Source organism: Tetrao urogallus (genome assembly GCF_951394365.1).
Source record: "Tetrao urogallus genome assembly, chromosome: 17".
Taxonomy (NCBI): Eukaryota; Metazoa; Chordata; class Aves; order Galliformes; family Phasianidae; genus Tetrao; species Tetrao urogallus.
In genome coordinates, this window is record NC_136830.1 from 2,338,736 (window position 1) to 2,362,080 (window position 23,345).

Consider the following 23,345-nt stretch of genomic DNA (forward strand, 5'->3'; position numbering starts at 1 on the left):
CCAAGGTTGCACTTAGGCTGCTGGGAAACCCATGGAGCTGAGAGCATTTGCAGCTCTCCCTCTTGCTGGAAGCATGTCAGCTTGATTCGATTCATTTCCAGCCACGAGACAGGTGGGTCATCGTCTAAACTCCGGGGGTGCAGCCATAGGCAAGAGAAGACTTGGTCCTGTACTTTCCCAGGAGCTGCCTGCAGTGTTGCTTGGGTAGGATACGGGCCCTCTAGGTGGACAGCAGAGAGAAAATGGCCACTGGTGGAGAAAACCACACAACGCCCGTGGCTCACTCACCCATCCATCGCGCCGAAAGCCAGCGGCAGGGGAGCAGCGGGCGAGGCGGGGCGGCGCGGTCACGGCACGGCGGCTCCACCGTGTGCATGTAGATGAGATCCCCCGGAGCACGTCACTCCGCACCGGCGCTCTGCGTTTGGGGCGGCGGAGAGCGAGGGCGGGCGAGCGGGAGCCGCCGGCGGAGGAGAGGAGAGAAGAAGAGAGGAGAGGAGAGGAGAGGAGGCGGCGGCTCGGCAGCGGGCAGCCAGCTACGGCTCCGCGGCGCCCCCGATGCCGCCCAGCCCAACGCCGCGCGGGCCCCGCGGGGCGAAGGCGGGCGCCGGCGGGCGGGGAGCGGCGCGGTGGTGCTGAAGGACAGCTCCGCTCGCATCCGCGCCCCGCCGCGCCCCGGCGCCGGGTGGCCGCGAGGCCGCCGCGCCTTGATGTGCCCCCAGCGCCCGCGGCTCCCATGGCGGTGGCACGGAAAATCAAAACTTTGTTGACGGTCAACATCTTGGTCTTCGTGGGGATCATCCTCTTCTCCGTCTACTGCAGGATCCAGGATCGTTCCCAGGAGCTGGTGCAGATTGTCCGGAGCGCGGACCGCCGTGTCAGGAGCCGGGGAGCCAAGGTGGGCAGCCTGGCTGACAGGGAGTCCATCCTGCAGCGCCTGGACCACCTGGAGGAAGTGGTCTACAACCAGCTAAATGGTACGGAGGGCTGGGGGGAGCGTGGTGCTGGTCCCGTGGTGACCAGCTCTCCTGGGAGGGTGCTGTAGGCTGGGAAAATTGCCCGAAGTGCCTGCTTGCTGGGGAGGGAAACTGCACCGAAGCACTGCCCTGAAGCCAAAGATGCAGGGAAAGTGGTAGCTGCAGAGGTTTGTTGGAGGGGTGCGTGAGGGCACCCCCTCAAACTCTTGGGTCAAAGTCAGGACTTTTGAAGTAGAAAGTTAAGGAGGCTGCAGAGTTCATGGATGTGAGGGTTGGTGGATGTCCTGGTGAGCTGTACCAGCTTTTGCAGTTGCCCTGAATATATCAACTCTGCGTGGGTATGTGTTTTTATGGCAAATACACTTTAAGTTTTTAGCTGGAAGTTGCATATTTGGTCTCCTAATTACTTAAAAAGCACTCTACCAAGTTCTTATGCTGTGTACTTTTAATAGTCATTTTAAGCATTGCTCCCATATGTTTCTTTAATGACTTTGCCATTTAAATTTTATATTATCTTTGGCGAGGAAAGGAAGCATCCACTAATTCCTTTTGTTACATTCAGTTTTAATTCGCTAGCCTTGAAAAATCTTGTTAGGTAAGCAAAGAACCCTTATGTGGTAGTTAGAACAGGCTAAGCCATACCGGTTGCCAAGGGACAGATAATGTTTCGTATGGGAACTAATTCTTTCAAAGAGGTCTGTTGGTATTTGCATAGATTCATAAGGTTCTAAACGTGGGACATCAAAGAAATAAGTATGTGATTAATACATCCATGCTTTCCACACGAAGCTGAAGGAGCAAACTTTACAAGAGATTTTAATATAAATGTGGCATTCAGTGTTGAGCACCAAATAAAACTTGCAGTGTAAATATTTTTAATGATACCAAATGTGCTTCTAGGCTGCTTCTGAAAGTCTTACTCATAATATTGATTTAACAAAGGCTACTGCAGTCTGAAAATGCAGACAAATAGCGTAAAGTATATATACTATTACTACTTTCTGAATGAATGACCCTGCAAATCCAAGCATGTTGGATGGTTACAGTAACACGCCGGTAGTGTCAGTGACTTACAGAACTGGCATCCCTCACACTTTCACATACACAGTCAAGTGTACAAAAAGAGAAGGGAGGACAGGAATGTGGAGTGGTGGGTGTTAGTCAAAAGTAAGCATTCATAAGTTAGAGGAGGAGAGTCAACAGAAGGAGTCAGCAGCTGTATTTTCTAATGATAATTCGGAGAAGTTTTGCAGAATGTGAGTTTTAAGAGAAAAATCCTCCTCCCACATTCAATATATCCATCATAGCGCAATCGAATGGTTTATTTTCCCTCTGAATTGTTTTGTTCTTGGTGGTGTTCACAAGTGAAATTTTGGGTAGGATTTTACCAGCTCTGGGTTCATCTCAGCATAGCAACCCCTGAAGGATCAGCAGGAGTCCATAACGTTCTAGGCAGGCATCGTTGCATGTAATGACTGTGGCTTCAGAGTAAACAGAAAGTTCTCCATAAGCTGTTTCTCTGTTTTGTTCGTCTGTTTTTAAAGTGTAATTACTTTAATTAAAATGTTACGTTGCTCCTTCAGGTTGTAAAAGCACTGTAGGCAATTTCTTGTTCTAGAAAGTTCTTATACAGAAAAATACAGGAAGTTAATCAAGCTGAGATGTTCAGATTTCCTGTCCATTTCCCTTCAGTCTCTCCCTGACGTGTCTTTTGTTTATTACACAGCAGTTTATCAATGCAGATGAACTATTTGGTTGTCACTGAGAAAAGATACTTTCTCAGTTTCATCCTTTCTTTAAGTATTTGCTCATTTTTCCATCTTGTGGTAACAACTCCCCAACTTCCTTGCAATTAGCAGGTAGCCAACTGAAATCATCAGAACTGCATCAATGTAAGTGACATCAATTATCAGTGTTTGGGTTTAGCTGAATGGTGTTGCTTTTTAATATCATGACTCATTATTTAATGGGCATAATGCTGCTCTGGAAGCATTGAAATTCAAGGCAGTCTGTCTGTGACAACGCTCTACTGTGTCTTACCCAAAGACTGGTGTTACACAAACGCCGAGCAGCGTTTCTCAGATGTTATCCTGTGCAGTACTTCACTGCAAGTTAGAGTCATCTGGTGCCTTCTTGAATGTTACCTCTTAATGAGATGAGCCAAAGTCCCTTTTATAGGACAGGCAGATTTTATTCATAAGGCATATGAATTCCTGCAAGCACCACGAGTTTGAGTCAAGTCCAGTGATCTTGTTGTGGTAGGTCTGTCCAGATCACAATGCCATTTTTTTTACTCTTCATTATTTCTTTTTTGAGATCAGCAAATGTACAGCCAAATATTACATATCCTACATTTTTTGTAATCGAGTCTTAGTATTCTTTTATTTATTTGTTTTCTTCTATTCATCTAAATCCTAACCTGGTAGGACCTTGCCTGGTTTTTCAAGGGACGCTGTGAAGTTCCAATGTAAAAGAAAAACCTTTGAGAGACCAGCCCTGCAGCTGCAACAGTACGGAATTTTCTTTCTGTCATGCTTACTTATTTCCATGAAATCAAAGAAGCATCATTTGAAAGTGCACTTTTCTGTGAGGAAAAACAAGGACAAGCTGTTATGCTGAAAGAGCATTTCTAGCATGCACGAGTAATTTCTACTGATGAGTATCATTTATTGTCAGTCAACAGTGAACTAAAGCTTGGTAGACTTAGTAACCATTCTTGAAATGATGTGAAACTTCGGTATTTTGTTGCTTTGCCTTTTTTTTTTTTTTTTTAAGGAAAAAAAACCACCGAGATTTAATTGGCTGGTTTTTTTTCCCTAATCAGTTTTGCATCTAAGTCTGTAGCTAATGATTTATCATAGAAGATAAAGAATTTTTGATGCTCCAACTACATAATAACCTTTCATGCCAAAAGCAATTGAAGGGTCAGACTACAATTTCACTGTAATTGCCTTTTTCCCTTTTCACTGTCTCTTTCCAGTAATCCACAACAATCAATATAGCATGTAATTAAATTTCATTCAATCTGCAAAGATTAAGAGAGTTTTCATCTTCTCATTATGTATGCTCATATCATGTCTTCCTAACCACATCTTCTACATTAGACCTCTTCGACCTGTTCTGTTGCAGATGTGGAGGAATATGTCTGGAGTATTCCCTTGAATTTCACAGATTGCCATTCTTTACACATCGTAATTTGATTTTGCTCTCTTTAGGAAGATTAAATACAACAGCAATTTCCAGTTTGATAAATGGGTTTTGTATTGCATATGCATTTCATTGAGGGGGCTGAGGGGGGAAAAAAGAAAGTGGACAATTCACATAATTGCAGCACACAGGCTTAAAATGATGGAAATAGCAGGTCCTAGGTATGGAGGACTGATTCAACGAGACTGACTCCTGATTTTTTGAGTGTACTGGAAGCAAAGTGATTGCATTTAAAATTCAGCCTGGCAATCTGCATACTTAAAAGGTACAGTAGTATTTTTAAAAAGACCGTTTACCCTTCACAGGCTTGAGGCTGGTTGGAAATGGTTCCAAATTTCTATATTAAAAGTAAGAGTTGGGAACTGGCTGCAGTTGAATCGTGCGAATGTCCGCATCAGATTTGTCAAAAAGAAGCATTTATTGCTGGCAACTTTCAGTTCAGTTGCTGAAAAGAGGGGGAAAGCCAGGTGTGCATGGGGATAGATTAAGTGTGACTGCCAGCCTTGCATTAATGAAAGCACACCTTCTCTTACCCAACACAAGTTCTCATAAATGCTCGATTTGATTATGAGCCAATGCTAACATGCATCTGACCAAATTAACACGTAGTCATTTCCACACTTGTTTGTGTAGAATAATCATTTGTAATTTGTAATACATTATCAGATAAAAGCAATGTTTACTGATGTGGAAGGAAGATCTTTGGCTGACGCAGTGGTTTTTTTGCCATTTAGAAGCCATTCAAGACATTCCTGTTCAGCTCCTTTCAATTTCTTTGTAAGCGTAGCTGGAAAAGCAGCAATGAGGCAGTCACTTTTTAGTCAAGAGCTGCAGTGTAGTTGTTGCACCTATATAAACAACAGGCATTTTCACAGGATTAGGAAACCTGGCTTGACTTAAAGGACTTAATACAGGAGGTGGGGCTGCTTTTGAGTATTTGCCGTTTGTTTTCTTTAAGCAAAGACAGGTAGTAGCTAAACCAAGAGCATCATTTAAAAATGCAGTTCCAGGCACTGAGTGCATGGCTGTTCTCCAAGGAAATAATAAGATTTATGAAAGGAAGGGAAAGAAATGAGTCATGTTAAACAAATCTTTCTTTTATTAATGCCCCTCTCTAACCTTACTAATGGGTGCTCAGTCTCTCCTTGCTCAGTATACTTGGCACTTTTTTTTATTATTGTTGTTATTTGTTGGGTTTCACTCGAGAGTCGTTCCTTTTACTTATTTTAAACTAACAAACCAAAAGGGGAAAAAAAAAAAAAAAAGAAAAAAAAAAGATTGTGCAATGTTCTGGATAACAGGAAGGAAGAAAGTCAATGACAGCTGAGCAGCTTCCAACTTCGCTGTAGTTCTATTGATCAAAACTGTCCTCTGTAATAAGAGTATTTCAGCTTTTGAGAATGAAAACCAGAGAATCTCCCACCGACCCCAAGTCTCTGTTCTGAGAGCAGGGAGCTAAAAGCAGAGTCTTAACATGACGTGTGGATGACATCTGTCTGGTTTTCCTAAAACCTACAGCTACAGTGCCATAGAACTGTGTATGGACGTCGGAAAGTCACGTGGATAGAGGCAAAACCTGTTTTATGGCAAAATGGTCTTCTTTGCTTCCATTGGTACGCATGGAAAAAAAAATGCAGCAGCATTTCTTATGAGAAATCCAATGGATCATCCATCCAGAGGAGCTCTCACACAAGCTTCCTACCTGTTGTTGCATTTCTCAGGCCCTTTTGTTTCTGAATGGTTCTATGCATCTGTCATTCAGACAAGGATGAGCCTGAGATTGTGAATTTGTGTCCTCAGCAAGTGGAGTCCTGAGGGAAACACTGCAGCAGGAAAAGCCCAGTTTAGGGAATCTTTGACAAATGGCAATAGGCCTAACACATGTTGTTCTTCAAGTATGTCCTTGGCTCCTGGCTTTGGAGGAGAGTCCAAGGGTAGCTGCAGGGGAGAGCAGACCTGTTTCTGCTTTGTCATCGTGAGCAGTGTGGGCAGTTTTCTCAAGGGCTCAAGGGAGATGTCTAAGGAAATAAGCAGAACATCTGTAGGAAAGGTGAGAATGTAGACTTCTGAGTATTTTAGGCCTTTTACCACCTCCTATGGAGCCATTTTCTAGAAGGCCTTTCATTTGCCACTGATCTGATTTATACTTCTAATATTTGAGCTTTGATTTGCATGTCAGCCAGAAATAATGGGTAATTATTACGAAAACTAAATGAAAAAGAAAAAAAAAAAAGAGTTTTTTGAAGCAGATTCTCTAAGCATTGCTACTTGAAAACTGATTCTGTCAGGCAGATATGTTGGTACCATAGGGCTGGAGGAGAGGGCTACCTATTTCATCACATTGTTTGGAAACTACATCTAAATAACTGAACACAGTGAGTGAAAGATGCCCAAAATATAAGGAAACATGCTGAGCCTCTGGGATTGCTTCAACCTTATCCTCGGGTTAAATGCTAGAGCACATGAGCACATGTGTAAGAGGCTGCTGCAATGCCAGTGTCTCCCTTGGGTTGAATACTCACTGCAAAATAGCACAGCACTGGGAAAAGCCATGCTATGTAACCCCGCAGCTCCCTGACACCTCCTTCCTCTCTCCAAGCCTAAGGCATGCCTGCGAGCAGCAAGGTGCGACTGTAAGCCTTGGTTCTGACTGTGCCACCCAACCCCACTCAGCAGGAAAATTCTTTGGCTGTGCGAACCACCGCTGTTACCTCTTCAGTTAGCTGCAGCAGGAGGGAGTGAAGAAAATCTGAACCTATGTAGGAAAAAGCAGCTGTGGAACTTAATTATCTACCTTTTGCTTATGTTTCAGAGCTGCTTGTACAGGCAATCCAGTTGCCTTTGCTGGAGTACTCATGAGAATCAGTGCTCACCAGTGTAAGAGCCACACACTTTATAAGGGATGACTCAAACCAGGTTTGCTGGAGTCACATTTTGAATCGCTGGTACATGCAGCATGAAGGCTATCCCAGCTGGGCTTTTATGTCTCATAAACTGATCAGGGAAGAAAATGGATCCTTCCAGGTCTTTCTCTTCTGTGAAATTCTTTAAATATTCAGATACTGTGAAATGCAAGTGCTACTTACACAGGTTCATGCTGGGCTGTGTCAGACTATGTGGAGATATCTGTGAGGGGTGTTCTCTTGTAGGCTGGTCTCTGTGCAATCATCAGAGAGTTGCTGAGTTTTGTTCCTGAAAAAAATGCATCTTTGATACAGCCAGCACTTGTGCTCATTTTAATCCAGTAAGGTATAAAACCCAATGCTGTTTTCTAAGCAAATCACAGATTCTGCCATCCCCTGTTCTGCTGTCAGCTGTGTTGTGTGGACAGTGACAGCTATCACTGGCTGGATGGCGTAATATGTTCAAATCGCTTTTGTGCCTGCAGCAGTGAACACAGAGCTACTCGGTTCACCCATGCAGTTACTCCTCTTGAAGTCAGTTACCCAAATTCACTTGTGCTTTTGATCCAGTAGTTAGAAGCAGAGTAGCTCCATTGTGAATTTGGCCAAATGAAAGTACTTCTGCCACAGGATGAACGTTACCGGTTAGTTCCGATGAAGTCTGTGTTTAAAGGATGACTTCCTGCTGTGTCCCTGCGTTGCTTTATTATGGCTGAGAACAGGATCTTTATTCCTTGAAGGTTTTGGAGTGTTTCCTGTTTTAGTACACGTCTAAAACAGAATGAACTTTTCTTTCTGCCTCTGAACCTTGTTGCTGGCCCCAGTTTGCATTTTGCAAAAACCAGCACACAGACCAGGAGGTCAGATAAGCAGCCTTGTCATGGCTGTCTGACCCCTCGTGTCTGAGTAGGCTGTATTTGGAAATGGATTGATCTGTTGCCACAGAACTGCACCGTGGAGTAAAGGTGAATCCTCTCCTTGCACACTGCCCATCACATACACTGCTGGACACCACTTCCCACCTATCACCTGCTGTCTGTGCTCCCGTGGGCACCATTCTCCCATGCCTCAGCCACTGCCTGCATTGCAGGAAGTCCTGGATTTCTCCCTGGATGGAGAGCTGGTCTGTATGCAAGCTCTCACCTTGCACCCCAGGGGATGGTACTGAAGGGGCAATGCTCGGGCACCTGGGGCTGTGTCAGAAACTGAAACCCGTGCAAGATTATGAGGAGCTACGAGAGATGATTTAGTAGCTTGTGGCACTGATAGGAATGGGAGGGTGGTTGGACTAGATGATCTTGCAGGTTGTTTCCAACCTTGTGATTCTGTGATTCTGTGATTCTGTGATTACGCAGTCTCCAATTGCTATTTCCCACAACCCAATCTAGTATGCTAGCCAAGATACTGGGATACCAGAGCAAAAGGGGGTTGGTTGCACAGGAGCTCATTTTTTCTTTGGAAAGTTTCCACCATGACAGCTGGAAAGCCCTCTCCTCCAATACTGAGAAGTTTGCTTCTCATTTTGTCTCTGTGGCATTCTTGGTAAGGTGATGGGGTTAATTGGTTGTTTTTCATTTGGACTCTTTACTCTGGTTTTGTATTTTACTTGGCAGTGGGGCTGTACTGTCCTTTTAGAAATTGAATTTATTTTTTGCACAGCTCTTGAATACCTCTGGGTTGTGAAGGTTTTGTAAATAAAGATGTATTTTTGCTATATTAACTCATTTTCAAGCAAGCTTTGTGTTGTAGAAAAGATTGGTGGCATTCTTTCCTGTGTATGCTGAACTGAAGCCAGTGATAAGACTAAAAATATCATCAATTGAAATAGCATTGTATAACCTAAAGGTTACTCTTCTATAGGACTAAAATTTGATGCCTTGTGGGGCAGATTTCTAGCCATCCAGCTATATATAAAATGAGGTTACAGATAGCTGCATAATTTTGCATCTGCAAAGAACCTGAATCCCATTGGTGACTATGACAAGCACAAACCTGCAGGTGAAAATGATTTTGATACCTTTGCTGGTGTCAGCTAGCCAGTGAGGTCTGCACATTCCCATGTTGTTTGTATTACAAACACTGTACCAGAGGTGCTGAGCAGGGATTAGGTACTGTTCACACCTCTAATAGGAAAAGCAGGCTCTTCTGTTAATCTCAGAGCATGATGATAGATTGCAGGTGGCTCCAAGAAACAGATGGGAGTGGAGTGTAAGGTAAGAGTGAGCTGACCATGTCCAAGCTATTAAATAACCTAATACTAAGCTGCCTAGCTGCTGAAACAGTTGACACAAAATTTACATAAGCAATGAGTAGGTTTGGCTCGGAAAAAAAAGGATGTCTGAGTGGTTTGGGAAGCTCCGTTATATAATCTGTGTAGTGTGGAGAATCCTCTGAATGCAGGTTTGTGGATTCGGGCTTCTGACTTTCAGCGCCATCACAGGGACTTGGACAGCCCAACACTGCACTGAAGCCTGCTTCTGTGTTTCTTCCTGGTGACTTGTCTTTTCTCCCACATTTAAAGGAACTTCTACATCTAAAAAGAAAAATCTGCTAGTGATCGCATCTCAATGCTTGTTGCATATCGTTCTTTTATTCTCTCTTAGCACTGTAGGGAGAAGTGAAAAGATTTCTAGGTACTCATAGAAAAATTTCCGTATTTCTTTAATATTTGGCAAACTGCTTCCTGGGAAGCTCTGCGGTGTAGGCCTGAACGTGTCAGCACCTGCACAGAACGCTGTGCTCTCAACTGTCCAGCTTTGAGTATACAAAACCAATAATCTTTGATTTTAAACCTGTGCCAGCCTGATCCTCCTCCTGAAATAGATCCATCTGGCTCAATGCATTTTCATCCAACAGGAAATGAATTCTGGAACGGAAGCGGCTTTTATAATGCCTCATATCCAGTGGAGTTATACGTACAAGTTTCCATTTTCTGAAAGAGTCCTTTGGGTATGGTTCCTGTATTCACAGCCATGCTCTCTCTGCAGGCCTACAATACCCCAAATCAGACTGCAGAGAGCCTTTTGGGATGGGTTCAAGGAATTAAAAATTTCTTCTGTGATTCATTCAGAACTCAACCTGCCTCACTGCCGAATTCTTTGTCACCCTTTCTGTCACATGTCAAAGAGTTCACAAAGTGAGATTTCTAGTCATCCTTGCATAGTGTGTAGAGCAAGAGAAAATACACAGGAAGGGAGGAGAAATGTTCGCAAGAGAACAAAGACATGGCCTGACTTTGAGGCTGGGACAGCAGGGCATGGCAGTAGACTCAGGTTGGGTGATGCAGTCCTCAGAGAAGGTGCTGATGAGTGCAGAGGGCATTTCTGCATGTGTTACATTACTTGGTGTTTAAGCTTCTCTCAGCATTTAATTCTGCAGACAAGAAACTAGAGAGAAGTGCTGTTGTCCTAGAGACGCAGTGCAGGTTGTGGAAGAATGAAGCTGGTGCAATTCTTGTTGAAGTTGCCTCTGGAACATGAAGTATGGGATTAGTGAACTAGAATTCAGGTCTGTGTGAGTCCCAGTGGGACTGCTGTAGCCCTAAGGAGAAGCTAACGTAGATCACTGACAACTCCTCCAAACCAGAACTTCAAGGGATATGGCATTGCAGAGGCAAGATCAGACTCAGGCCCAAGAACAGGACAGATAATAGAGGATCAACACCAACACATCCAGTAATTACCACAGTTAACCCCACAAAATAGGCGCTTAGTTCCTTGAGCAGCAAAATGAGTGAAGCTCATTTCTTGTGGTCTGGTGACCTAGAGGTGAATTCTTAGGGTGTTTGGTGCAGCTCTGAGTGATTTCTAGGATTTTAGCTTTCCCTGAATCTCCTCTCTCAGTAGGAGCATTTTAATGCTTTTTTTCTTTCCAGATGTTGGCTTTTGTGACACATGCAGCAGTGTGAGTTTTGGAGACCTCTGAACGTGTGCCAAGCTTTGGCTGAAACCAGGCACAGACCTCCAAATCTAACAAGCAGAGGAGAGGGGAGGGAATGAGAGAGAGAGAAGCAGACTGATAGACAAATGTAGACAGCAGAGCTCCACAAACCATTTTTCCATAGCAAACCAGGCTAAAAATCATGTAAGTGACAAACAAGATTTTTACCATTTAAACACAAGGATAGAAATCAAGTCTGTAGATTGTAAAGGAACCAGTCTTTACTCTGTTGGCTGGAGATACGTTAACGCCAGCATTTTTTCTGTTTTTCTTCTTATATTTAGGATAATAACTATAGCAGCATGCAATTTTCCCGAGACTAAATCAGTAGAGCACGACAACCTCCTTTATTTTTATCTTCCTAAAATGGCAGACCTGAGTCTCACCAGCCTGTCTCTCTGCCTTTCAGTACCAACTGAAGAATTAAATTATGCAAGGAGCAGAGAAAACGATGGTGTGCTGCTCTTTGCTAGGCAGAGTAAAGCATGCCCTGCTGCTCATCTCATCAGATAACTCTCATTGCCCAGCAGGCTCAGCATTGGCTTTTGCTGGGACCATTTGGTGCTAGAAAGCTCTTTTTGCCTCTAGAAAATGTGGGTTTGTCCTGAAGTGTAAGTACTGGATAGCACATCTTTTTGTGTCCTTGAGGAGCGATGAGTCCAGGCTGTAAGCTCTGGGCTCCATTTTGTGACATTCAGGTATGTTGCTCTGGTTCATACCTGTCTCTTCTCTGAACAGTCTTCTCCTGTATAAAGGTAAGTTGCATCACTCTCCTTGTCACTCTTTTTACTGTGTAATTTAACATCTCGTAATGTAGCCAGAAGTACAAACCTGAGACACATCAGGAGGAGGAAAATTCATTCTGTGGAATTTCAGTATAAAATAAAGGGAAGGAAAACGTGGAGGAAAATTGAGACTCTGAAATGTAAATTTATTTTTATATTCCCTTAGTGTAAACCAGATAAGTACTGTTGCCGTCAGTGGGATTAGTGAGGTAAATTGGAGAAGTCTGGCCCCCAGTTTGTAAAACTCTGCCATTGTCTTATATGGTTTCAATTCCATATGTAGGTGCTTCCTTTAAATGTGCTCTGTAGGCAGATCAAAGTAGCCTATGCTTACCAGATGCATCACCTTTGCAAAAAAACCAACCCCTTCGTCTTGGGAATAAGTTTGTCAGGCCTAGACAAGCTGTAGGTCACAGCCAATTCATAAAAATCCCAACGTGCAATGATGCCAATCTATTTAATAATGAATCAGGTATTATAGCAGTGTGTTTTTGAAAGTGCCTGTAACAGAGGGCCGTAACTTTCCTACTCCTGGAAATTGAAGTCAATTTATCTTTATATCAACAATAAACCAGGAAGGGCAAAACCCAAAGTATTCAATGGTTTTATTATTGCTTTTAAATAAAACATTGTGCCAATATTTTGTTCCAACATTACACTTTCATTTTCTCAGCTTTACTGACAATTGCTATTTATCCTCATTGCTCTGTTCATTTGCAAAACTAGCACCTATTTTGAATTGCTTTCTCCAGAGAATACTCTACCTAATTCTTTTTACTTTTCCCTGACAAATTCCTGATTAATTGTATGCAATAGCAAGACACTTCAAAACTGAGTATGACTTTCAGCTCTGTGATCCCTTCTACTTCTCTATGAATAGGTCAGAATCAGACGTTTAGTTATCACAAATCCTCTGGTATATCTGCTATTAATGTGCTTGCTGATTTATCTTGCTAGTGAGGACCCTCTGCATAGGTATAGTCTTCACCCAACGTAGCCATAACTTACTGATTTGTAAGCATTTTGGTGTAGATTCTGGGTAATGGGCTGTCGTTTAGCTGTTTCAGATATGCCCTGTGTTTGTTTTTGGATTGATCTCTCCTACTGGTAAAAAATTAAATCATATGTGTATTAAGAAGATGGAAGTAGGCACTGCAGGCTGGCTTTGAGAAGCAAGGTACAGCTGTAGTGTACATTGATATAAGATGTGGAAATACATGTGAAAGAAGGAAAGAGGAGGAAAAGCAGAAATAGAAACCATCTCAAGCCAAATTTGTGAGCTAAACTCCATGGAAGGTGGCAAAGATGTGTATGAAGAAGAGGCAAACAAATGTAGATTAAGAAAAATTATATATATACATATATAGATAATATATCTATAGGTGTAAAATAGGTAGCCTGTCAAGAAAATGAGCATGCTGAAGCCAGCCATCAATGTTGCCATGTAACAATGCAAAAGAAAAGCATGTCACCTGTACAGGGCCTACAAAGCAATATCACAATCAAAGGAAAATGGAGAAATAGAGGCTCTCTTTGCCTCCTGTCAAAACCAGTATCTGAATTAATCAATTTTCAAGAGTGAGCCCATGAAGGGATCTGACGGAAGTACTCAACATGTCCTCGTGTCCACAGTGGCAGCTGATCTATGGAGGTGTTCAAGGCCAAGTTAGATGGAGCCCTGGACAGCCTAATAGAGTGGGTGGCAACCCTGTCCATGGCAGAACATTGGAACTGGATGGTTGTTAAGGTCCCTTCCGAGCCAAACCCTATGATTCTTCTGCCATCTGTTCCCAAGAAGGAATGTAGATAACCAGCATTACTCAAAAAGCTTGGGAGCTTTTCAGATTGCTTGATTCAGTTGTGATCAAAGCAGACACCAGATGACGACTCTTAGAGAGTGAAAGGGAGAACAGAGGACGTAGCCAGCAGGTCTGTAGTTGTTGAGTTATCTCTTTAATGTAGCTGCCTCCCCATAGGTGGAACTGGGGACTGATTTTAAAGTTACAGAATAAAAGCATCCTACTTTAAAGAGCAATGTGATTTTGAATTCCAGCAGCTGCTATGTTTGGATTTAATGTTGTTATCTTCCATTGTATAAAATGGGTTGAACAACAGGGAGCTTTTCAGTCATGCAAATGGCAAATGCTCTATGCAGATTTGTTAATGAAAAAACTGCCTGTGCATGTGGTTTAATTTGATAGCAGGCTGTTTAGGTAAATGATAGGGAGGCACATGAACGTCTGCAAATAATGGGAACAGTGACTGCAAATAATACTGCAGGAGATGAACTTCTCTGGCCCTTGCTGGGAGCTCACCTCAAGTATGGAGAGGAGTGGTGGTGAGTCAGTGTTTGCACTTGGTGATCTTAGAGGTCTTTTCCCACCTTAAGAATTCTGTAAGTGTCCCTCTTGGTCTTGGGCAGAATCCCTGCAAAAAAAGCAGGGTCCCAAGGGTGAAATCCTGGGATGACAGGAATTAATTAAACAGATTTGGCAGGATCAGATGTGGTGCAGCCTTTGGTTAGATCAGACTTCAATATCAGTGCAATGGAGTCTGGACTGGGATAAGCCTGCGTAGGATCTGAAGTCAAATGAGTAAGTTTATTGAGGTTCCTTGCATGTGATGATAGTTTCTACCCTGTGGATCCCAGTCCTGTGGGATCTACTGCTGCAGTCAAGCCGTGGGCTCCATCCCCAGCCCAATTGGACCTTGGGTCAGAATCCCCTTCCTGCAGTGATCTGCCACCTCCATTCCCCACCTCTGATTCCTGCAAGAAAAATCCTTATTTTTTTAAAAGATCTTTTGCTTATTTATGAAATGAAAGCTCGTTAACTTGGCTTAGGGGCAGCTTGTTCCTGAAGCTAATTAGGCAGCCCTGAAGTTTTAACTCATGCATCTTGGGATGTTCAGGCAGAACCTCCTTTCCCTTTCTCCAGAATGGTTCTGTTATTGTGTTAGTAAGCACTTTCCCCAGAAGATTTCACTGTTTCCCTAGAAAAATAATAATGAAAAAATTGTATGTTGATACAGATGATCCATTTCACATGAACCAGTGACACTCTGACAGTGATATTACTGGAGAATCGCTGCAGAATGCCATTGAATCTGATGTTAATGGCTGGGATTTTACAGGAAGCTGACTAGTTTTAACCTGTATTTCTACATGCCTGTGTTAAGATAATGAGGGTAATCTAATATTATGCTTCAGGGCTTTAGTTACATGCCTGTGGGGTTCAGAAGGGAACTCTGCTTCTATGGACTGTGCAGTTTAATTGGCCAAGTGCTTTATGATTTGTGTTTTGATTCCTCTGAAGCCTCAGGTATTGACTATTGCCAGAGGCCAGATACCAAACCAATGACACTCAGATTTTGTTTACTTTTCATATCAATGGTCTGCTGGGCTGCTACCCCAGCACTGCAGCTCCTGCTTCTCTAACTCCAGATTTATGCCATCGCCAGAGGAGAACTTTTCTGGCTTTCCTCCAAAGCCCTGAAGAGAAAAATCCATTTTCTGTATTTTATCAGCAAGCCACAAATCAACTGGGATTTTAAAACTTCTAGAAGAATCTTGGCATCTGTTCATCTAAAAAACCAAACTGATCTTTCTCTGTGAATGAGGTTTTTGAGCACTAAAATTAAAATGTAGGAAAAAAAAAAAAAACCCTCACGCAATTTAGAGTTGTGTGTATTGGGCACGGTCTTTTTTTTTGCTGGTTGTTACTCAAAATTTAAGTTTAGGAATATATTGCTTAGATTTCCCCTGTTTACAAATTCCTTCTCTTAGGAAATTGATTTTTCTTATATGAAGGCTCTCACAAAACTGGCATCTCTCTCACTATCTGTCAGCCTGAGATCAGCATCCTACTTCACAAATGGCTTTTATCTTCATCTCCAAAGGTCTGCGTGGCTCCCATCTCGTGGTCTTTCCAGTCATCAATCTGTTTATCTTCTCCTGAATTATCTGTTGTAATTAGAATACATTTTCTCCTCTCAAGGGGAAACCAGCTTCAAATGAGTATTCTATAAAAGCAATTACTTTTGATATTAGATATCTGTACATAAAAACACAGTATTTCTTCCAATTAAAAAGCATTAATGAATTTGTGTCCAGAAAGGGAGTAGCTGACGCTATGGCTCTGTTGCTGGCAAAGCAAATAAAAGAAAAACTGAAGTTTGTGAGGGGGCTGTTGAAGCCAGCAGTGGCATGCATGGAGCACGTTCCCATAGTATGTTAGGGAACAAAGGCTCTGTAAAGACATGTATTGCCCTTTTTCCCAGCATGCAGTCCTTTTGCAATGATGGTCTTGGTTGTTCCCTGCATTACGACAAGATGACTGGTGTAATTTTTCCCTATTACACTTGGCTCTCCATTACACATTTTTTGTATTTTCTCAGGTATTCCTCTCTTCTTGAAAGTCCCAAGTCATGCACTAGGAATGTTGTATTTGTCATGGAGCAGCTTTGCCAGAGGTCTCCAAGGACTCCTTTTCCCTACAGACACAGAAGGAGTTGTGCTCAGCCTTCTCAGCAGGAAACCTCACTTACGTTTAGCAGAACTGCCATCTTTCATTTTCTGAAAATAACCTGAATCAATAGGGAGCTTTTTTCTATGAGCTTTTCCACGAGCTTTTCCACAAAACGAATCAATCATTTCAGAACCATCTTGATAATGAGTGGGATTTGTTTGTTTTTGAGAAAAAAAAAATATATATAGGGATAGGCTTTATATATATATATATGTTTATATATATATATGTTATTTTTGTGTAGGAGCCCTGCCCTTCTCATCTCCAGGGTGCCATTTGTATAGAGGGGACAAGACCTTCTTGTCTTCAGTGTTTATAATGAGCTCTTTGGGATAGGAACAGTTTCTTTGGGCTCATATAGTGCCTGCTGCAGAGGTGCTCTAAATCTAGATCTACGTCCTATGAAAAGAGTAAGGAAAAAGGCTGTTCTGACCAAATCCTGTTCTGTTAAGGCTTATTGTAAAGAGTTTAAGGATTAGTGTATCAATGTGTTAGGGATAGAGTGAGTAGCATGGACTGTCAGAGCCTGCTTCCAGCCCATGTACTCATAACAACCCTGGTCTTTGGCCTGGCAAAATCCGTATGGCTTTCTCCATCTAATGTACCTCAAACACGTGACAGATGCTTACAGGCTGCACCTCAGAGCACCTTCTGAGACCAGGATGTGTCTTGATTTTTGGGAAGGCAAATAAACAACCAAAAAACAGTGGGCAAAGCACATCATGGTTTGAATATTTGTCCTAATTACATCACTTTCAAGGCTCCTGATTCTGCACTCTGACTACTTTCAGTGGGCAGAAAAGGAATATCCTTCCTGTAGGCAGAGCTGCCATCACTTCATCCTTTCACCTCCATTCAGCAATTTTCTCACAAAAAAAAAAGTCTTGCAGGATTGTTGGTCATCTGTGGATGAAGGCTGAGAAACACCATTTTTGGCTTCCAATTGGACAGACAAGAAAGGTCTGGAAACAAGAGGTCAAGGCACACTGCCGCCTCGTAGTTTCCAGGGCCAAAAAGTTGTTAAGTGTTTCAGCTTTGCAAGGAGTTATTGCACTTTTTCCTTTCAAACTGTTAGTCACAGGATACTGTTTGTCTTCTCCATGGTATATCTTCAGAGATACTTGATGCTGATACTAGATACCAGGGGACATAAATCTTTCAGGCGAGGAAGCAGCAAACTTGATCACAACTATAAAAAATGAGACTGTAGTTTGGATTTCAGATAAATGGAAGTGCTGCAGTCATTTAAATTGGATGGGGTTTTGTTCTTTTCTCTTCATAAGGAGTTGGAACTTCTGTCTCTGTGGAGTGCAATTTGTTGACTGTTTCTGCATGTAAAACCAAATCTCATTCACAAACATCATTCATCCTAGCCTAGGAAATAAGTACCTTTGATATGGACAAAATTTACATCAGTTCTCTGGGCAGCAGGACATATATTAAGTAGACTTTTTGCAAGGTGGTGTCAAAAGAAACTGATTTGGGATATGGCAAGTTGGGATATGCAGGAATTAAGAACCAGACTCTGTTTAACATTTAGATTGAATCATTGAGCAGACTGCAAGGACTCTTCCTGCTGCATACTACTGTTTGCAAAGCTGACTGAAGTAGTAGTGAATAGTAGTTTCAAAGAAGCCTTTCTTTTGTATATTTTTGTTCATGGTGCTTGCAAATGCAAAGTAGCTTACTTTTCCACATTTAATTTTGATTCACTGAGCTGCTATTGAATGTGCCAACTTCTTTGTCTGGAGCAAACTAATTTTTGGATATTCCATAGGGTACATCTGTTCTTGGCAAATTATGGCATGAGATCCTTTGCCAGAAATGAAACATACAGCATGGGAGAAAGAAAGGAAAGTGCAGATTCTAAAACTTGTTCAGCATTTTGGCAGAGTTAGGGTGATGTCATAGGATGGAAAGGAGAAAATACCATTCTGTACGTGATAGCTTAATGAGAGTCCATATTGTTAGCATCTTCTGACCTCAAGTGAGCATCTGATCAGAGCATCCCTGATCCGTATATGAGAGGCAAGGCATTGCTTATGCTATTGAGCCATTCTCTGGTTTAAACATGGCATTTTGGAGACTCTTTTCCTCATGATTATTTTTAGGGATCACCAAAATGGAGCTATAAGTATCAGGACTGGTGAGCTGAGATCTTTTGCTTAGTGTTGAACGGCTCCTTCACATTGCTCTTTCTTCCTCCTCCTCCAGCCAACTGCTTCTCTCATGCATCTGCTTCTTTCTGACCTGAGCTGTTAATTCCTGAAGGAGGAAGAACCATTTTTAATCTCATTGCCTACAGTTACCCCAGTAATGAGGCTGCAACTTTCATGTGAAGTTTCTAGTTGCAACAATATGAGATCACAAAGTCTGCACAACCCGGTAGTAATTAAAGATAGAAACATTTGGGCTGACTCATTAGATGCAGCTGATTTGGTACCTGCCTCCAGAAGGAGTGGTTAACATTTCTGTCTTGTACTGTGGTTTTGTACAGGACCAGATTTAAAAAATGCAGAGATCTGGGGCTTGTATAACTGTGTTACTGAACCTCTATGAACCTTTTTCTTTTCATTCAAAAAGTCAGCTTTGTCAGTCTCTGTCAAGTTGCTGTTGCCCCTGAAATCTTTGTTAAACAAGGATCTAAAGACTTTTTTGTTGGTATACAAGCATATTTTCAAGTCAGTATTCAGAGTTGAAAAAGGAAGGATACAGCTGTAACACTGAGGTTTTTTGTTTCCTCTTTAAATCAGGAGTTGCAGGTAAAACTGCTGGGTGACTATGCCAACTGTTTTACAAGGGAATGTTTTATTCCTTCCTTTTAAGGTCCTGGAAACCAACATTCATTTCCAGAGCTATTCTAGAATGCAGACGGTCTAAATGAAGGGTAGGTAAAGCTCAGAGATTTCCTTTGGAATCCTTCTCAATCTTAGACTGAGACAGGCCAGCAGTTGTCAGCACTCCCCAAATCTGCTGGCCCTGGTGGTGGAGCTGCCCTTGGGATTGGGCTCAGCAGCCCTGAAACCACCTGCCCAGGTTTTGGCTGGAGGAGGGATGAAATGTGGGAGCAGAATCACAGCTGCCAGAAGTGACAGAAAGGCCAAGGAAAGGCCATAAGCAGATCTGTGCTACTGTGAACGTGGGCATATAATTACTCTCAATTGCTTACCTTTATTTTGAATTGACAAAAGGTTAATCATGTCTAAGAACCTTGGCTGAACCTGATTTTATAGCTATCTGTAGTTGTGCTGCATATATATTAAAAAAAAAAAACCAAAACAACACTATAATAATTACAGATATAGTTGATCTTTTGCCATAGTTTCTCACTTAAATCTCGTCAGTAATTTTTCCATTGTGACAGAATTTATGGTGAGAAATAGAAAGCCTCTTTTCTTCCTAGGAAATTATGCATCCTGCAGAGTAATTAATCTGTTGGAGAAACTAAGACCGGCTTGTTCTGCTTTCTATTCTCCTAGCAATTTCTGTCATATTCAGAAATCTTTGCAATGAGAACAATAAATTTGAAACGAGTGACAGACACTAATTGTTTGTGACCTTACTGTCATCTGTGGCATTGAACAGGGTATGACTGATCCCAGTGTACCAGCTGTAGATCTTTAAGTCTAAAAATGTAAAGAAAAGACATCTTTAAAAATTGCAGCTCATGGGGCACTGCCACTGCTGTTCCACCTCTGCCCATCACTGTTGCAGAGCTGAGTCAGATGGCAGTGGGATTTCTGTCAGCCCTTTGTTATGGCAAGAGCCTCAGGGTGACATGAACAGCCTCGCTGCCTTCCCTGCCCACAGCAGCTTCACAGGCTGTGGGAAAATGGGTCCTAGTCACAGCCACAGGGAGACAAGTCATAGGAGGAGGATCTGGAAGTCTGCAGCAAGGTTAAAAAGAGGGAAAAAATGGAGAAGATTTGCTGTCTGATCTGCCTGTGTAAGAACCCAGGTGTATGCTGCAGTTTGAACCAGAGACATTTTTCCATCTGTCTTTTTTAGGTTTTGCACTGCTCTCCATCACTGTAGGACCTGAACGCGCAGCATATAAAATCAATAGCAATTGTCTCACTGCCCAGCTGCAGTATTTTCAGAAATGCACCCATTTCCCTGCTGTTCCAGTAGGTGAGACCCTTGGGAATGAATTCTCCCGTGGGCAGCCCCTGAAGCCTGGCTTTCCATTGAGCAGGGCACAAATAACTTCACTTAAATTCCTGTCCTTGGGAACCCATCTCCACTTCCTATGAGAGCACTGTTGTGGTGTTCTGTGTTCCGTGGTGTTCATGGTTAGCATCATGAAGAACTAGAATATAAGGATTGGGAGCAAAGTAGGTGAAGCAGTTGTCATTATGCATGCTTTGGAAGGCTGTCTAATTCTCATAAGAAAAATTGAAAGCAAACTGCTTGATGCTTCCGCTCCGTTGAAAGTTTCATTCTCCTCTTTCTTATGCCTTAAAGATGCAAGTGTTTTGTTCTGTAAACTGCAAGAACTTGTAGTATAAAGAATAAAGTTTTAGCTGTTTGAGCTGCTGGAATTAAATCATTGCTTGAAGTCAAATGAGCACACCACATCTTGGAGTTCCTTTCATCAAAGCAGGTCAGTTAACTTTAATGAAGTCATCTTCAATTTGCTTTGATGTAACATCAGAACCCAGCCCAAATGATTCTAAGCGATCAGCAAATAAATTTCCACATTGCAGTCTTTCGGGGACGTAGCTTAATGAAGTGTCTGGTTTTCTGGGTCCTTTAACTTCTGAAGTGCCTAATTTGACTTGTTTTTAATAAGGCCTGTTTGTGGTTTTGGGGGGGAAACTGCTGACTTTTCGTTGGAAACGGAGCCCTCTTTAAGATGCCATATGTTAGACAAGTAAAACAGAGGCATGCGGCATCACTAATTGCTATTAGTGTTGTAAGTCTGAGACTGTGCAATGCAGGAAGATTAGGCTGCAGATTAGGTTTTTCCTTTGGGGAGAGAAGAGATTTAGAGTCTCAAATACGTAATTTCTGTAATGACTTGAGTGAGGACTACTTGTCAGGCTAGAGATTACAATCTTAGACCCTTCTCTTTTAAAGCAACAGATGTTAAATAGCAAATCTGGTCAAAGTGCCCTATGTCCTCTCATCCTAAACTGAAATAAAAGGAAGAAACATAATGAAGCTCCATAAAATGCGTTCAGAAATATTTAGTGCCAGAATGTGCTTCATACAGTAACGTCAAAGGAATTCTGTAATGTAAAATCAGTCACTGTAACACAGTTCTTGAAGAGTTTTTCAACTCAAATCATGTCTGTGTTTCTCTGCTTTTCTGGAAGAAAATTGTTCATTAGAAAGGACACAGGCCTTAAATACTCCCAAATTTCACAGTATGCCTTTTTTTCTTTTTTTTTTTGCTTACAGCTTTCTCCCTTTGCATGACCCAATTGGAGACATGATTATATCAATCCCTAATTGTAAGCCTCCCTTGTGCTAGTTTCTCTCTCTCCCTTCAGACTGCAGAAATGTATTACTAGCTGCAGACTGATCACTGATGTAAATGTAGACGCCATAATATTTGTAATAGTTGAAACAGAACCAGTCAGGGCTACACGAGATTGCAGCCGGAGTCATAAGTCCCGTTCAGATGCAGTATGCTCATTTGTGATTCCTAATAAGCAATGACTCAACATTGGGCAATGATTTGGATTTTTGGATTTGTATCTCAGACTGGACTGTTGCCAGCGTAAGTCAGCAGCAATCTTTGGCTCGTGAGCCAGACTCAGACTCAAACCTCTTGAGAAAGGTTTGGTACTGTGCTGTTTTTCCGTTTACATGAGAAAGGAGAAATCAGCTTTTCAGCTGGGCAGTGATTCGTGTGGCCACCCTAAGATCACTATAAAGGCTCTTGTCCCTGCTGCTTTTGCACAAAGGAGCGTGGCTAAGCCAAATATGCAAAGACTTTCCAAATACTTCTGCATATACCTGAAGAACATTTCCATCAATCCAAGTGCAGCACAGAGGCATAAATGAAAACTGAATAGAAGCCTGAAATAATTGTTATTATCTTACAAAAACTGTGAGCTGACTTTTTTTTAATTTTTGATGTTCGGTCCACAAAGTGGCTTGCATTACTAATTCCTTGTGATTTTTATTTTATTTATTTCTTTATTTTGCCAGAAGGATCATGGGCTGGAATAGGCACCGTGCCATCCTGCTGGCTCAACTCAGTCTATCTGAACTGATTTTCTTGCATTCTTGTACATTTTGAGACAGGTTTTGAACAGTTTCCTACTTGTCTTTTGGATTAGCTCATCCCTTACTGGAGAAAAATATGTTTGAGAAAGGAAGACAGCATCGCTGGCCTGTTTTGCATTATTGAATTTTGGGGGATGAGTCATCGAAGGTTGCCCAAAATCCCAGTTTTGGGACTGTGACTGACTGAAGAAAAGAGATGTATGCTGATTAGATGTTCCGTTGCCTTGAGCATACCTTTCATTTTCACTGGTTTTGTTTCACTTAAAGCTTTGAAGAAGTTTGTTGTTGACTAAACATCAGTATCTCAATCCCAGTAGTTCGGTTCTTTGGTCTTCTCTCTCTGTGTCCCAGCAATATGAAACTCTATCAAAAGATGCTGCTGTGAAGCTTCGTCTTTCCACTTTCCCCTCCTGCCTGAGTGGCCTGTGGGGTTCCTGCTCATACCTCTGTTTGATCTCGCTCACTGGTGAGACCCGGAGCTCACCTCCCACACACACCTGTAATGAGACCATGGCTACATCAGCTTCTTGTTTTCCTTTCTTTTCAATGATTCATTGGGTTTGAATGCTTAGAGCTCTCTGAATTTTTCAAAAGCTTGACCATGCCAAGGATATTTTTCTGTAGGACTTCATTTTTTTTTCCTTCTTTTGTCCTGCTGAGACAGTTGATCCTTTCAGCATATTACAATGAGGAACATGAAGGGGACATCAAAAACATAAATATGAGGGTCGTGTCCTGACCTGGGACCACTGACTGCAGTATGATGTGTGC

The 23,345-nt window shown here is 42.2% G+C and overlaps 1 protein-coding gene across 1 annotated transcript in view; it reads left to right on the plus strand.

Annotated features, from left to right (window-relative positions):
• Window positions 1–736: 736 nt before the first annotated feature.
• The window catches only part of GALNT9 (polypeptide N-acetylgalactosaminyltransferase 9), a gene marked incomplete at both ends in the record, with an annotated part of 113,739 nt that continues 91,130 nt past the window's right edge, over window positions 737–23,345 (plus strand). Inside the window, one exon of the mRNA XM_079544075.1 lies at window positions 737–977. Coding sequence (XP_079400201.1) covers window positions 737–977 — 241 coding nt within the window. The remainder of the gene's footprint in view (window positions 978–23,345) is intronic.